Consider the following 14,730-nt stretch of genomic DNA (forward strand, 5'->3'; position numbering starts at 1 on the left):
ATAGTGTCTGAAGAATAATTTATCCCTGCTATAGCCATTATCTTTTAATGCCAGAAAAAGTTACAGGGTCTTAAAAAGTAACTACTATTCACAGTATTTAAGAAAAGTAATGTAGCTTTTGTTAGCTAAAGATTAATGTTGTGTTTTCTGTCTGTGTGCAGTACTCTGAACTAATGTATCTACTTCTGTATTTCCCTTCTTTTACTGTTAACACCTCATGAAGAAAGTATTTTCTCCTTCTTTGAAATTATAGGTGTTAAAGATATATATAGTTGAGTGATACAGCATGTACTTAGCATGTATAGGCCTAGGTTTTAGCATCAGCACCACACAAAAACAAAAAACAAACACACACAAAAACCATCACCTTACACAGTCAGCAGGCCCTTTCCTTCCCTGTACAAATGAAGTCAAGACAGCGCTTGCCCTAGGTGAACTGAGTGGGAGCGAAGGGCATCTGTGTGCTCTGACTGTGTCCTCTCCTCTGCCCTCTCTCCGTCTACTGACATAGGAGTAGGTTTGGGAATGCAGAGAAACTGTCCCTCCCCCACTCCAGAACTGTTGATGTCTGTGAGCCAGATCTCAATGGGGACAGAACAACTCCTCTGGACTAAAACTCTGAAAGGAAATTGTGAATGATTAATAGCTTAAATTTGTTTACAGATTTCCCACAGACATCCTTAATATACTCTAATCAGGGTGCCAGGCAGAGGGGAACTTTTTAAATGCCATAAAAATTCATTGTTTAGTGCAGGTGAGACATCATAAAAAAATAATTGTTTGTGCCAAGAAATGTTGGAAAGCTTACGTCATACATCATAGAATACATCTGTCCCTAAATTGAGAAGTCTGGAGGGCAAGGCTAAGGAGATAGCTCAGCAGTGAAGAGCCCTGGTTATTCTTCCAGAGAACTCAGGTTCAATTCCCAGTACCTGAAAGGTAGCTCACAACCATCTATAACTCTAGTTCCAGGGAATCCAGTTCATTTTTATGGCCTTTGCAGGTACCAGATACACACATGGTGAACAGACATACATGCAGGCTAAATGTCCATACACATAAAATAGTAATTAAAAAATTTAAAAGAAAAATCTAAGGAGAAAAATTATAATCTCCATAGACAAATGGCCTGACCCTACAAGTCTGTTTCTTAATAGGTAAAGTTAAGTTTCTGTCTCTTAACAGAGTGATTGTGAGAATCAGATCTGACAGAGGTACATAAAAGTAGAATTAGTACCATCCACTTTCTCATTTCAAAAGGAAAACTGAGTGTGTAAAAGAACATGCTAAGAACAAGCAGGCTGGGGAGTCTGACTTGATTGTCTTCATGCAGACACACTAAGAATCTCCCCACCAAGGACTGGAGAGAACCTGAATGAGGTTTGCAGCTGGACATGTGAGCTTGTGAGGCCATGACAACCACAGCTGTGCTTGCCTGACTACAAAACACAGACCCAAAGACAGTGTAACATTGCACCAGGAGACAGGCATTAGTCTGTGCCTAACGCTTAAGCTGGCAGTTCAATAAATTTTGACAAATACTTAATTGGACATGTCAAAAAGTAGCAGAATGAAATGATAGTGTGATATAGAAATAGAGAGCAGGGAGTCAGAGCGAAAGGAGCACAAGGCAAGGTGAGATAGTAAACATATTAAGAATGTTGGGCACCTACAACATGGAGTCTGTCCTTGGGGCAAAAGGGTGACTGACAGCAGTTGGCATTACTTTAGAATGAGATCTTCAGCCTCAAGTTGATTAGTGATGTTAGCTAGGAAGTCACTAGTAAGTAAATAAAGCCAACTTTTAAAATAATGATATGAAGGTAAAGCATTTATAAAAGACGTGTAAGATATCTGCAAAGCAAAATTGAAGACAATTGTGTCATTATGTCCTAAACTGTAAGATCATACATCATTGATACTCAGGGTCTAAGCTGTGAACTGCTGTAAACCAGGTAATCTCAGATTCCCCGCCCCACCCCCTCCACAAGAAACAGGAGCAACCCACAAGAGCAAATATTCTGACAGTCAAATTTCATTTTGCACAATTCAGTTCTTGACTATATTGGAAGTAATCAGACTATTTGAAATACTAAATATTGCATGAGTAAAATTAAAATGTAACACAATAATAGTGATCCTATAATGATTGTATTTGATCTTTTATAGCCTGATAATTTGCATGATTCTATATGTTCAATGTGCTTTAGACCAAGAAGATACCATTATAAATATGTCCCCCTCTTAAAACAGTGTAATTTTTGTTTAAGATTACACAGTGATGTTAAATTTTTTTCATTCCATGAAATTTATAAAACAGCCCTTTGTTCAACCCTCTACTTGAATTAGAATGCTAAAGTTTTGTGTTTTTCCACTCAAGTGCAGTTTTCCTCTTTAATTCTGACCTTTGACCCTCTTTCACCCAACGATTGACATCTGGTCATTATTTCTTTTACTGCTTTCCACCCCCTGTTGTCAGATGGACTGTTCTGTTGTCTAAAACACTTGATAGGTGGACAGGTTTATATAATCCGAGGTGAGTTCCTGTAGAGGCTAATTGGATGTTGTCTTTTCATGCAAAAACGAAATGCCCTAAAACTTGCCAGCAGTGAGACTGTCCACCATGTTGGTTTCCAAAACAATGCACATTTTTATCTGTGGTATTTTAAACAAAACTAACTTAGACTTTATCTCTGATTATGGATGGTGGTATTCAGAATATCAACAAATGAGCAAAACTTTTTAAGATAAAAGTTTTTTTTATTTCTTTGTATTTTGATTTATGATAGAAATAGATATCTCATGAGAACTTTGCAATTATCTTTGAAATTTTGATATGAAGTACACATGATGGATCAACATGCTGAGATCATTTGCATGAGTCTAACAGACTTGAAAAGTCTTTTAAAGAGAGACTATATCTCCCATATAAAAAGGCCTTGAAATGTTACATTTCACTTTGTACACTAAACATCATGCCAGTGTTTTTGTAATTGATGAAAATAATTAAATATCATTCTTAAAATTTTACATTAAATTATGCCTGAAAGAAACCCAATAGTATTTAACTACCCCTCACACCCCCCAAAAAAGCACATTAAATGTACTCTTGCATGAAACTGGAAGAAAGTTTTATTTGGTTTGCTAAACGTTGACCCCTTAAAGCATTTGGCTTCATTTGGGCCCTTAAATGTTTTCGATATATATTTAAAAACCACATCCATGCAGAGATTTTTTTGACATTTCATCTTAAGCTGTTTCAGTGTCACCTTTGCATTCTTGTCTTCCTCCTTTCTCCTCCATCTGCCTTCATTTCTATTTGTTTGTTTATTCCTACTCTCTGAAAACAGTGGAATGCTGTAGTGTTGTGGCTAATTGAGCTTGCTAAGTGTCTATTAATGCTATGATGTCCTGCTTAGTGGAGTGAAATAGGGTGGTGATGGGCAGGGGAGGTTGTGGGAGGCCAGTGAGGGGTGGGAGGGTGAAGGAAGGATTATGAGGTATACCTTTAAATTCCATTCCTAGAAACAGTGAAGCTAAGCCGTTACTACTATCAAAGTATTTTCATCCAACTTAGCATTCTCTATACTTGTTATGTATTTAATAAGCATTAACATCAAAATTGAGTTAGTTCAGTTTCCATCAAACATGGTATACACCATATCCTTATAAAGTGTGGCTACCTAATGGTGGCATTTATCATAAGAAAATTGTCAGTTTATTTCAAATGATATTTGTGGTGTGTTGGTTTTCTTCCTTCAGATACATATGTTAAGTTAACACTGCTGAATTCCATGGGCCAAGAGATGTCCAAATGCAAGACATCCACCCGCAGAGGGCAGCCAAACCCGGTGTACAAGGAAACTTTTGTTTTTCAAGTGGCCTTGTTTCAACTTTCCGATGTGACTCTGATACTGTCTGTGTATAACAAGCGCAGCATGAAAAGAAAGGAGATGATAGGCTGGATTTCCTTAGGTCTGAACAGCTCTGGGGAGGAGGAGCTCAGACACTGGACTGCAATGAAGGAGTCCAAGGGACAACAAGTGTGCAGGTGGCATGCCCTGCTGGAGTCCTGAGGAAGGCAGCTGTAAGCCGGCACTGCCATTGTTTCCTGGTCGCCATCAGAGGAGCCATCCCTGGAGAGTCCTGTCAGCACCCTGCCACAGTGCTTCACCCTTGCAAAAGGAAGGACTGTCCAGTGCTGAGCTGAGGGGGGGAGATGTCAGTAGTGCTCAGCAGTCCTCCAGAGACTGAACAACAGCTTTTGATTCAAAGTTTATTTAGTGAAAGAGCTAGGAATCTCATGGAGATTGTGATTTTAAAACCAGAATTTCCATTGCAGCAGTATGTATCATCACCCACATGCTATCCACAAAGCATTATGATGGCCAGTCCTTGGGCAGATCTCAGTGATCACAGTCATATCTCAAGGTTATTCACACTGATGACAGTTTCATTGCAGATATGTTCTCTGTGCCTCAGCCTTTCTTTATAGTTCTAAACCCAAGTGCAAAATTCCCTGAAGGGAAGTGTAAGGCTGGTTTCTTTGAAGTTTATTTCTTTATTTCTTTCTTTTTTCTGATCCAAAGAGACCATGTCCCATTAGTCCCTTATGAAATTTTCTGACTGTACTGCAGAAACTTTATGTTCAAGCCCTTTGTACACTATGTGTTCTAGTGTAGAAAATGGTAGAGCAAAGCTCTCATTTGGAATTCTTTCAGTGGTCAGTTTTTACAGCTGTGTGAAGTGGCAGACACTGTAGATAGCTGTTGAAAATGGAAGACATTCTAGTTAAAAGGAATTTTGACTATCTGTTCATTGTCCAGTCTTCAACAGGAGTAAAGCAGGTAGCACCAAAACAGAAACTCCTGGAGTCCTCACTCACTACCATTTCTTTGTGGTTTTCAGCTTTAATCCAGTTAAGATCATTCTGGAATCCCTTGTGCTCTAGTGATTTGTGCTGTGTTTTGTGACGTCTTCAGCATGATGTCACTCTGTGCCTTTTCATGCAAGTTGACCTTGCTTACACAGCTGGGAAGCCGTATTTGCAAATTTGGACTTCAGCACTCATAGATGTGAAGGTCCTGGGAAATGCCACGTCGTTGCCCTGCTCTGCAGTGTGTGAGACTGTGCACTGTGCTGGCCTACTTGTGACTGAGCACTTTCCTGTCTTGTTTTCACATTTAGAAACCATAGGCCAATTGGATATAATATAAGCTATTCTAATTTTTCTTCTTACATAACATAAAATTTTATGCATATACTGTACTAGAGTATGTTTGTGTACATAAAATTATTTTCTTTTTGCTCTCTCTCATTTCTAGTTAAACTAGACAAAAATGTATTATTTACCAATTAGTGAAAAGCTGTATCACGGTTCCAATCCCAGCTGAGCACTCTGGACTGTTACTGTGAACTAGAACTCATCAGTACCATACTAGCAGAGCCACACACTGATTTATTAAAATGTGGCAGTATGAAAGGCCTTAAACACACACACACAAGACCATGAACTTCTACATTTTTAGCTTAAAAGAAGGCATCTCTATGCTTTCAAACACAGCATTTTAAGAGGAAAAAAAAATACAAATAGGAAGTGTGGAGTTAGTTTAAAAGCAGAAATTTCAGAGCCTAGCATGGTGGCTCATCTCTGTAATCCTAGCACTTGGGAGGCTGAGGCAGAAGGATTGCTGTGAGTTTGAGGCTAGCCTGGGCTATGTAGTTCCAGACCATCCTGGACTACAGAGTGAAAAAAAAAAAAAGTTGCATTCATAAGTGTCAGGGCCAGGGAGTGGGCTCAACCACTTAAAGGCTAGGTTCACAACCAAAAAAAAAAAAAGTCCTTCTATCATTCTATTAGGGAGCTTCCCAGGATTGGTTTTTGGTTTAGTTGTTGTTGTTGTTGTTTTAAATAAAGTGAGTCAGGTTAGAAATTAAACCATGAACAAGAAGCAAAATAGTTCTTTTTTTAAGTTATTGAATGAATAACATAGTAAGGCAAAATGTGAAGAAGGCTATAGGTTACACTGAAGATTGGGTACAGGCATTCCATGCTACAGGTAGCTTTTGCTGGCTTTGAAACAATCACCTGCATGGCTAACAACTGCTGTCTTCTTAATAAAGTCACTGGTCTTCTTTGTAACAAAGTTCAGTTGGACACTATAAGACCAGCTTGGTGCTTTCACTGTGTGGAGAGGAAAACCTGTTATTTGTTAAATCTCCTTTCTGGAGACTGCCCAGAACTGTGTGTACCCCCAAAGATCCTCAAGGGTGTCTGGTGTGTCATTCCATGTATGGCCTGGAAATGATCTCAGTCTTTTTTTAACATCAGGAACAGCCCTCCCTCCATCCCATTTTCCAAGTCCTCAATGATTATAAATTGTATGTGTGCACATAACTGCACACACCACACAACAAGCTGTGCACATGCAAAGGTGAAGGTGCCTTGCCTTTTCACGTAACTGAATAGAGAGGCATTTCTCCAGGTCATGGACTGCTTTTTTCTCCTCTGTAAAATTTCTAAATGTGATATTAGGTTTGGAGCTAGATGCTGCCATTCTGCCACATATACACAAATATGCATCCTTTTCTCTCCTGTGACTTAACACAAATACTTCCCCCGAATTATCTGGGCCACAGATGTTGTCTTGGGAACTTGAAAACGACAGTCTACACTCTTACTGTTGTGCTAAAATCAAATGAAATGTCCAGACTCAACAGTTGACTGGAATATGGGGTATTTTCAGCCTCCCCAATGTGGCTGTTGATTGCTGTCCAGGAGTACAGTATTGTCTGACCTCTCAGAAGCTTCTGTAATTTTGGAGCCTAAGTACAAGCTGCCTTTGATTTGAAATACGATTGCATATTATCTTAATGCACATTAATGAATTCTCAGTAGTGTTGTGTTCACTAACAAAAGTAATTCATTAGACCATGTTTTAAGAAAAAGAAAAATACTTAAACTGTCTGAATGATTATGCTGCTGCTGTGAAGTTGGGTGTTGGTAGGGGGTCTGATCTGATCTGTGTACAACACAGCTCTGTGTATTATATTACAGCTTCTTCCCTAAGCTGGGAGCATGACCAGTGCTTGGGAGTCTAACTTGCATCAATAGGCAAGCAGAAACAGAGTCCAGGCTGTTCTTGACAATGAGGAATAAAAATGATATCACAGCTTTTTAAGGAAACTAAGAAATAGGTGAGCTTTTGAAGTATAAGTGGTAGAAGGCCAGTGGTCACCAACCAGTTTCTCAAAATTCTTGTTCAAGTATCAATAGACAGGACACAAAGTTCATTTGCAGAAAGCTGCCATTTAGCTCCATAGACTGGAGAATTCATAGAAAAAATTCGCATTGCTAGTTGTTATAAGTTTCTTTGTCTTACCTTCTTTATAATCCATTTCTTCCTCTTCATCTGTCAGTTGAAAGTGGCCATCTGTGTCATTGTCACCAGCCAGTCTGATACTGAAAGAAGGTGAGGCTTGCAGTATAGCACTTAAAACATCACTTGTGCCCTCCAAAGCTGCAATACTGATGATGGTTACGGCTACAACTTAGTAAGGAACTGAGACAATAATTTATTGTTTTATTTGACTCTCACAACATATAAGAGGCAAGTAACATCACCAGTGTTTTTAATCTGTGAAGAAGCTGTTGTCTGGAGAAGCTGAGCTGTCCCCCTAAGGGTGCCGCTCTTTTAAGTAAACCACAGTAGAACTGGGATCACTCCAAGCCCACTCATGCACATTGCATCTTCACCCTCTTTATCATGGGTGAAAAGAGCAGCATTGTACTGGGCAGGTCCTGCCCAGCTTATCTGAATGGCAGAGATAAGAGTAGAGCTTAGAAAGCAAAAAGACAGTCAAGGAGGCTTGCCCTCTCAGGACACAAATAGTACTTTGGTATCATAATTGGGGTGATTTTTGTTTTTAAGGACTTGAGATTTGTACAGTGTCTACATTGTACTTGATTCTGAAAATATATCAATTCAGTTGTTCTTCTTGACCAAGGTATTTTCATTATCTGTATACACCTTTCTACCCTGTGAAATGACAGACTATCTGCTAACCTGTCATATCAGAGTAGAGGAGAGACTGCTGCCTTCCTGTGCATGTTCATGTTCTTTTGTTAAAGTTCATTAATATTAGACAAAACTCACACCTAGCTTCCCTCTCCTTCGTTGTTAGTAATTGCTATGTTCTAGAGACTTTAGGAGCCCATTTGCTAATAGGAGGCACAGAACAAATGCTGGTGAATGAAATCTCTGATAGAATCAGCACTACTGTTGTGAAAGTCTTCTGTTGTGAGCCTTGTTCACTGACTGGGTTTCCTTTTCTCTGTTTAATATATATGTGTAAGAATCCCAGCTGTGTGCCATGTGCTGTTGTAGGGGCTACAAGTTGGATGCACAAGTCTTCCTTCATGATCTTGTGTTCTCTTGAGACTGGCATTGGATGATGTCTTTTCATAAGATACAAGGTGTAGAGAAAGGTGTGTGCAGGGCACTGGGGTTGAGTAGGAAAGTAAACTGTGAATTCAGCAGTACTACTAGAAGATGAGAAAACATGGGTTGGACTCGCAACAAACTCCCAAAAATCCACAGACAGTGGCTCCTAATTTGTAATGTACCTAAGATTTCTCTCTAGGTTCTATCTGGAGATTCTGTTCCATTTGGTGTAGAGGAAAGCCTGAGAGTCTAGGTCTGAATGAGCTTCCCAGGAAATCCTACCTGGGCAGTACTGGGATATAATACTTTGTTTCTTATCTGTAATTGTTGGCAGCAGTTTCAGTACCCAGAGATTAAGTCTTAGTGTGGAAGTGGTAAGATTTGTAGTTTCCAGGTAATTGCAAGCTTCATTCCCAGCTTCTTGGGAATGAAGAATCTTAGGCCATTGTATCATAGTCTCTCTTTCTGATCTCTCTGAAGTTGCTTTAAGAAAATGATTTCCAAAAATACAAAACTGAAGCTAATACCATAAAGTTAGAGGAAGGCCTTTTTAAAAGTGAGGATGACATTTTGGCAGTTTTGTTGGATAAATAACTGAGGACACTGATATGTCCTGTAATGCACTGGCATCTTCGACAAGTATGCTGACATGGTATTGAAATGTTATTTCAGGCAGAGAGAGAAATGTGTCCCAAATAATTTGAGTTTATCAAGAGAAAAACTATAATAGTAACGTAGTTTAAAACTTTATTTATTCTGTTTCTACATAGTTTTATTACAATAACTTTCTGGTGAAAACAGTATAGCAATTCTGAGGCACTTTAAAGCTGATACAGAGGGGACAGCTTTTGCCTTAGCTGGCAGTGACTGCCATGTCCCAGCAAGTGGGCTGGACTTGTACCTGACTTCCAAAATAAGATAGTGTATCAGAACTGTTCCCAGTGCTTGAGTCATGAGTTTTAAGAGTCTGGTAAGTGTTGGGACCTAGTCTTTTTCTAAAACTCAAGAGGTTCATCACTGCTTGGTACTTCTGCCCTGAGACTTTGCTTCTCAAAATAATGTAATTTTTATAGAAAAAAACTCAATCGATGGATCTTTTTACTCAGTATCCCCTCTCTTTCTTCCTCCCCTTTCTTTCAGTTTTTGAGGCAAGAAGCTTCCTTAATAGTCTAGTTTCTACGGAGCTTTCTTACTTATTTTTCTAATAATAGGTGTAACCGAATGATGACATTTAACTGCTCTGTGAGCAGAATTGTCTCAACCAACCTGAAGAAGTGTGCTGCCTATTGGTGTTTCCTTTGGTCTCAGCTGTCTCTAACACGTTTGCTAGTGACTCTCACCCATGAGTGAACTTCGCTCATGTACATAGTACGTCCATGTGGTCGGTCATCAGCAGTGCTGTGTTGTTGTCACATATTTATATGCACTTGATCAAAAATAGAAGCTGACAACTGTGTGAGCCATCATTTTGTAGAGTGAACGGCTGAACCACCTTCGTGTCGCTGGAGTTGCGCTGTGCGTCCGTTGCCTTTAACTCTCATACCTTCTTTTGTACTCTCTACACCGACTATCGCGGTGCCTTTTTCCTTTTGTATAATTGTATTACATAAAGAAATTGCTGACTTGTGTGTAAAAATGTTAAAATTACACCAGTCCAAGGAGATTTTAATGGCAGTTCAATTTTCCAGAGAATAAATTTTTGTGTGCATTAAAAGTTACTTTTCTTCACATTTATGTAAACGTTTTAGCACTCTCGTGGAAGGATAAACATCCCACTTCTCCCATGATGATACATAAAACTCATCCCAAATTCGCACTCCCATCCAAGTGTTAACATGACTATTAGGCAAAATGGGCTAATGTCAGTTACATACACAAGTGGATCTGCATGTCCCCAAGATCAGGTTTGAAAAGAATCACATATGCTATCAAATACTGTTGTCAAAATATTTGGATCATATTTTTTTTCACTGTGAGTCAAATCTGACCTCCAAAGAAAAGAAGACGCCAAGCAAACATTTTAAAATGATTCCTTGAAAGTTGTTATAAATCAAGAGTGGAATAAGTGCTTTAACAGGCTGGACTCCTCAGCTGGAATGTGGCATGGATCCCATAACCTAGCTTTGTCTTTCCTTGGATGTGAGCCTGTCATTGGATTCCTGTTAGCAAGTCCTTTTTGTAAAGGCAGCAGTATAAAGTATATTGTCTACCACAGACCTTGTGTTTAGGTTCTTTACATGCTACATTACCGAGTCTGTTTTGTTTCCAGGACGATAACAACCTGTTTAACAAACACTCAAGCATTTGGTGCTTCAGTCTGACAGAAATTCAAGTTGCTACATCACCTCATTTCTGTTTGATTGTCTTTGAATCCTGAGTTCCATCAATTGACCAGCCTTTCGTTTTTTCTTTTCTTTCTTTTTTTTTTAAGATTTATTAATTATGTATACAGCATGTAAGACTACAGGCCAGAAGAGGGCACCAGATCTCATTACAGATGGTTGTGAGCCACCATGTGGTTGCTCGGAATTGAACTCAGGACTCTGGAAGAGCAGTCAGTGCTCTTAACCTCTGAGCCATCTCTCCAGCCCCAGCCTTTCCTTTTTCTTTGGCATTTTGAGATAGTGGAGCACCAATACCTACTAGGTCTGGGTTTTTTTTTTTTTCTTTTCCTTTTTTTTTGGGGGGGGGGTAAGGAGTCGTCTCTATTAAACATAATGGAAAACCATATCTACACAAAACAAATGTATTCATAACATACTCTTCAGCCACAGCAAAGTACTCTGTATCCTTTCCTAGTATCCACTGATTAATTCTCCCACCCCAAAGATTTGCTTATCAATGTTTTAAGTTTCTGAATTCTAACAATGCCTCAATTAGGGATGATTTATTAGTTATTTGGTGCTTGAAAAATTATGCATATGGGTCATGACTTCTTGTTTTCAGAGTATTACAATAGATAAAAGGTGAAATTCCAGCAAAAAATTGGCACTTCTGCGATCTTGCTAGAAAGTCGGTAAGTTATCATTTTCTGCTATTAAAAGATATATTTGTCATCATAACATGTTATTCTGAAGGTTACATTTTAATTGCAAGTTGCTTGTAACTTCTTTGACCTCTAGCATGCTACACAATATTTAAATCAACTCTTCATTCCCAAGATTATCCAAATATTCCATAATGTTTCTTATTTGAAAATAAAGTCATTGCTAAATTTAAATTATGAGACCTTAGTAAAAATGTGAAATATTTGTTTGGCTGGTACATGAGAATGAATTATAAAAAAGTATAAATCACTTAAATGAGAAGTAATTAAAACCACACAACGTGGGACAGATAACAGCCATGAATTGCTTTAACAGGTTGGGTGTCTGAGAAAGGCACTGTTGAGTGATTTTGTCATTGTGTGGAGAAATCTCCAAAGTCCTAAGACTCTGTAGCTGTACACCCCTGAAAGCCGTTGATTTTGCCAGTTTTTTAGATTTTAGCCATTCTAATAGTTGAGTAGTAGACCTCACTGTTATCTGCAGTTCCCTGACAGGGAGACACAGATGTGTGTGTGTGTGTGTGTGTGTATGTGTGTGTGTGTGTGTGTGTGTGTGTGTGTGCGCGCGCGCGCCGAGTGCTGTGGTGCTGAATTGTAACAGTTCTCTGTGTACTTTGGACTCAGGACCTTCACTAGGCACAGTTCCCAGAGAGTGCCGTTGCTTGGGTGATGGTGTAGCTCATATTCTCAGCAGTGTCTTCACTGAGCAGAAGTGCTAACTTTAATCAAGTTCACTATATCCCCGTTTTTCTTTCATGAGTTGTCCTTTTATGCTGTATTTTAAAATTCACAACCAAATCACAGTCACATAAATTGTCTCCTATGTTTACTTTTTATATTTCCACTTTTTATGTTTATGTCTATCATCCACTTGGGAAGATAAAAGGTTTGACTGAGTCTGCCTGATTTTCTTTTTTTCAGATAGGTGTGCAGTTTTTTTTCTGGAGCCATCTGTTGGAGACAGTGTCCCTCCTCCAAAGAACTGCTTTCATTCCACTGTCTTTTTGTGCTCTCCGCTGTTTCTGTGTCTGGGTGCCTGTCCTCCCTAGTACCTTACCATGCCGTCTTCACAGTGGGCTCTCAGTAAATCTTGCTTTTCTGTCCTTTCAGAACTCTTTGTCCTTCAGTATTGTCTTCTCTGTTATAGGTGGGTTTTTTTGTTTTGTTTTTGTTTTGCCTCTTCTGTATAAAATCTAGAAACGGTTTGCTTATCTCTATGAAGTGGTTTCTTACAGTTTCCATTGGAGTTTATTGAACATGAAAGAAAATTAGTAACTTCTAGTACCAAGTCTTTGAGACTAGGAACATAAAATATATTCCCATTTATTTGTTTACAGGAATTTCATTAGTTACAAGGTTATACATATGTAGAACATAATGTATCTTTCCATTTATTTAAGTATTTACAAAATTCACTAGTTGCACAGTGGCACATATGTGGAATCTGGCTTGCTGATGAATTTCATCACGAATGGCTGTTGGGTTTTGACAAAGGCTGTTTCTATATCTGATGCTAATGGTCACATGGGGTTTCCTTCTTTAGCCCACAGAAGTAGTAGATTCTATTGATAGATATGCAGTGTTGACCTGGCTTTGCAGGCCTAGAGTAAATCTCATTTTGTTGTGTCAACTGTTCTTGTTATACATTACCTGAGTCAGTACGCTAACATTGCTGAGGGTTTCACATCTGTGTTCTGGAGATATGCCTGGTCCTTTGTAATGTCTTTGTCTGGCTTCAGTGCTGGGCCTCAGAGACTGGGTGGAGACAGATTCCTCCACTTCTGAGTCTGGAAGAATGTGCAGAGAGCTCACTGATAAGACAACAATTTGTCATTTTAATGTTTGATAAAATTACCTGTGAAACCATTTTTGCCTGATGTTTTTTCTTCTTGGAGGCTGTTACTCAGTTTTTAGTACATACAGCCCTGTTCCCATTACCTACCCCTTTTGTGCCAATTTTAATCATGTGTGTCTGAAAGGAATTGATCCATTTCCTCCAAGTATCAAACTCTTGAAACTGTAACTGTTAACATTACCTCATTGTTCTAACATCAGTGCCTGCTGCTTTTCTCCCATTCCCTCCTCTCCCTCCTCCCTTGCCTAGCTACATATTTTTCATACAATAATTTTTTTCATTTTGTTGATTTTTACTACTGATGTCTTTATTTTAATGTAATTTATTTCAGCTTTAACTTTTCTTTCTTTGGTTTGCTGTAGACTTAAATTGTTGTTCTTTCTCTCCCTTCCTAAGATGGGAATTTGTGACTAGTGTTGGCTCTTCCCTCTCTCCTGATGCATGTGCAGCTGAAACTCTGCCTGCAAGCACTACTTCACTGCATCCCACAAACCTGCTGATTTTGATGTCTGTTTTAGTTTTCATTTAGTTCAGATTTTTTTTTCCTGAGGCTTGTGTGGCACATGTATTATTTATAAATGTGTTGTTTAACTTAACCAAATCAAGTAATGGTTTTATTTCCATTTTGTTAAGCTTTTGTTATTGTTGTTGTTCTTTTGTGTGTATTTTTGTGCATGCGTGTGTGTACAGGTACACATATACCTATGTGCACGTGTGTGCATGTGTCTTTGGAGACCAAATGACAACCCTGGAAATTGCTCCTTTGGTGCTATCCACTCTCTTTCCTGTCCTTTGATGGTCTCATGCCTGGAGCTAACCAAGCAGGTTAGGTGGCTGGCCAGCAGGCCCCAAGAATCAGCACATCTCCACCTAAGTCTCCATGCCTGGCTTGTTTTTCCTTTTTAAGCATGTAAGAATATCCAAGTTCTGGCCATGTTGAAACAGAAGCCAGCGTGCTCGGTAAGGTTTTAAGCTTTGAGGCCTGTTTTCCCCTGAGAATGCAACTGACAGAGCATGAAATTATGACACTAGATGGGTGGGCTGGGCACATTACCTAGCACTTCTCTAATATGCATCTGTGTAGTTTTAGTTCTGTCTTTTCCTGCTTGAGGAAAGGATGCTCATTTTCAGTGTATCCTCTTTGTATATCTGCGCTGTACAACACTGGTGCCTTCCACAAATCCTACTGCCCAAGTTTCCCATCCTTTAGGTGCCTCATTATGAATATTTTTTCTTTTGGTTTTTCACTGACAGGTTAAAACCTTTTGGTTCAAACCTTTGGAAGACTTTAATCATTTAAAATGTCAGGCTGGAGAGATGGCTCAGCGGTTAAGAGCACTGGCTCTTCTTCCAGAGGTCCTGAGTTCAATTCCCAGCAACCACAT

At 39.0% G+C, this 14,730-nt stretch overlaps 1 protein-coding gene across 10 annotated transcripts in view; it reads left to right on the top strand.

The window, feature by feature from the left end:
- Syt14 (synaptotagmin 14) overlaps window positions 1–10,162 on the top strand; it is a 167,236-nt gene extending 157,074 nt beyond the window's left edge. For 8 of the 10 annotated variants that reach the window (XM_028882835.2, XM_028882826.2, XM_028882832.2 and 5 more), the window contains 2 exons: window positions 2,480–2,536; window positions 3,763–10,162. In XM_028882835.2, the coding sequence (XP_028738668.1) occupies window positions 2,480–2,536; window positions 3,763–4,076 (371 nt within the window). In that variant the 3' untranslated portion in view covers window positions 4,077–10,162. The remainder of the gene's footprint in view (window positions 1–2,479; window positions 2,537–3,762) is intronic. The other 2 variants (XM_028882834.2, XM_028882825.2) reach the window with 1 other exon arrangement.
- The last annotated feature ends 4,568 nt before the right edge of the window (window positions 10,163–14,730 follow it).

Source organism: Peromyscus leucopus, chromosome 15, assembly GCF_004664715.2.
Source record: "Peromyscus leucopus breed LL Stock chromosome 15, UCI_PerLeu_2.1, whole genome shotgun sequence".
Lineage (NCBI taxonomy): Eukaryota > Metazoa > Chordata > Mammalia > Rodentia > Cricetidae > Peromyscus > Peromyscus leucopus.